Consider the following 2564-nt stretch of genomic DNA (forward strand, 5'->3'; position numbering starts at 1 on the left):
CTCTCTCCCTCTCTCTCTTTCTGTGTGTGTGTGTGTGCCACATGCTCCCTAAGTATGGCATGAGCATGAATACAGAGACAGTTTTGTGTACTTGAGCAGTGATGTTTCTGCTATGCTTCAGTTTTCACATTATGGAATATCCGGGATATGAACACACATGGTGTGTAGCATGTCTTTCTTCTGTCACATGAAAACTTTCTCCTTTATATTGTCCATTCTTCACACATTTGATACAGCTTTCAAGTATTCATCCTACAATACTCACTGTTCTAGGACCTTAGAGAGCTTTCCTTATTTCTAATATTCAATCCAAATCAGATGAACGTAGATGAAAGAACCTCACAATGAGGGCCATAATAAAATTGGGAGTAGACTGTGGATACGAGAAAGTCAGATGGCAAATTATTTCTTTGGAAAATACATGGAGCCAGAGAGCAAGATCAGACCACAGAGGAGGGATTCAAGTGTCATGAGATCTCAGCTGACACAGGCCAACAGGGACAGAGAACAGTAGTATTCCAGACAAATGCTTCAGTAAAAAGAGGACTGAGAGACATGTTTAGGGTCATAGAATTGAGTCCAGTCCTCATCTTCCCAGGTATGCTCCACATGATACTAAACTCCCCTAACTATTATTCTATAAAGTGACTTATGGCTGCTAAAGTCTTAGGAAAAATGCCACAAGAAATAAAGCTGAGTTTGCATTCTATTCCTTTTCCATGACAGTGCACTTCCAAGTGCCTAAAGCTCTGCAGAGCCTCTCAGTAGACAAACCTTTTGATAATGAGTGGAACACTGCTAGCCAGTCTATCTTGGGTCTTTCACTCAGCCAATTCACCATTGCTATGAATCATAATTTTGTGTTGAGTGATGAGAATCTTATCTTAAACAACTAAAAGTGGTGCATTTCAAAAGATTGGACCTTATCCAGGTCATCGCCAATAAAGCAATAAATAGAGGCTGAATGGTACTGAGGTTTCTGTGTGTAAGGCCACTCGGTTTCAAGAGAAAGTACAGACATCCAAGTACTGTAGATTTTCCCCTCACTCAAGTCAGAGAGTTCAGTAACTGAAATAATTCATCATAATTCAATATACCCTCTAAATTTCATATGTTGGAACTATCTAATAAACAGTTGAGGTATGGGACATCTACCAGGTGATGAGCACATTTTCTTTTATGGGATAATACTTTTCACATGAAAGTGTCTGACGTGTGCCTAAAGTGAACTTCCAATAACAATACTAACTTACTCTATCACTCACATGGTTACTTCGCATTCCAGAAGATATCATACAAGCTGGGAATGAAGGCACAGCTGTAATCCTAGCACTCAGATTTTTATTCTATGTTCTTGCACTATGAAGTAAAAATTTGTAGAGAGTATATTTCACCTCTTTATTAAGTACCTTGTGTGTGACATTCTGACATAAGAATGGGTGATAGCTTCCAGGACTCATCTTCTTGATTGGAATAGGAAAGAGTCATTCTCATCCAAATGTGACCACAGACTGAGGTTGAGTCCACAGAAACACTTTAGGGAGGGATACTATATTTTTATTTTATCGAAAAGGTAAAATGGAATTTCAAATAAAAAATGGAGAGTAACAATGGTTAATACACTGGATATTGTCATCTTTTTAGTCGTCACTCAGAGTACAAGATATGGGCATAAATATTCTCCAATCAGTATTAGCATGAACCTTCCTTTTAAATGAACTAAGAGACACTAATAGTAGAGCTATCTTGCATTTTTCTCACTTTTCCCTTTCTTCCTTTCCCCTTTCCCCCTCCTAGTTCCTTTTTCTTTTTAAATAATTTCTCCCATTTCACAATATCTATTGTACACTTTAGACCTCATTTACTCTTTTAATTTATCACACCAAGGAGAAAATACAATGTTTATACATGTAAGTCTGATTTATTTCACTTATGAATATGGACCAAATTGCATTCATTTACCTGTAAAAGTCTCAAGATTATCCTTGTTTATGAAAAATATATTAAAGAGTTACCTCTCTCATGTGGAGTATACCAACCACTGCAGAGGCAGAATATGCTACCTGGAGACACACATGCATTTCAGTCAAACATTCCCCAGCGATCAGAACTTCAGACATTAAATTTCTTTAGCTTCATATGCTTCATCAGAGAAAACAAGGCCAATCAGATTGCTCTTTGAACATTCCTTATGATGATTTAGGAATCTGATATGCAGACATGTCCCTGCATGTTGGAAGCAGTGATAAGCACACATTCTCTTTTGGCATGACCATGAATACAGACAGCTTTCTTTTTATTACAGGGTATCAGTTCAGGCTTGGGACTTTGATATTTTTGTTACATGAACATTTTTGGTTTATGGCACACATATTTGAAACCAGGTCATAAACATGTGTGTAGGAGACTGTAGCTGACGTCCACTGTATATTAGTAGCCGTCTTAAGCATTGTTTCTGTTATCCTGCCTACTTCTCCAAAGAGACGCACCTTTCCCTTTAAGTCAGGACTGCCCACCGTTGCCTAGCTACTCCCGCCCTTGTCGGGTTACTTGGTTACTCCCGC

General features: G+C 38.3%; 1 protein-coding gene across 3 annotated transcripts in view; it reads right to left on the reverse strand.

Moving 5' to 3' along the window:
* Positions 1–2564, reverse strand: part of LOC106147348 (zinc finger protein 709-like) — a 78186-nt gene that overhangs the window by 33000 nt on the left and 42622 nt on the right. The window contains exon 1 of one of the 3 annotated variants that reach the window (XM_013508396.1): positions 2016–2101. The exons of the other annotated variants lie outside the window; for them this stretch is intronic. Coding sequence (XP_013363850.1) covers positions 2016–2081 — 66 coding nt within the window. The 5' untranslated portion in view covers positions 2082–2101. Of the gene's footprint in view, positions 1–2015; positions 2102–2564 lie in introns of those variants that run through there. 3 annotated transcript variants of the gene reach the window in all.

Source organism: Chinchilla lanigera, unplaced genomic scaffold (genome assembly GCF_000276665.1).
Source record: "Chinchilla lanigera isolate Chin_1 unplaced genomic scaffold, ChiLan1.0 scaffold00145, whole genome shotgun sequence".
Taxonomy (NCBI): Eukaryota; Metazoa; Chordata; class Mammalia; order Rodentia; family Chinchillidae; genus Chinchilla; species Chinchilla lanigera.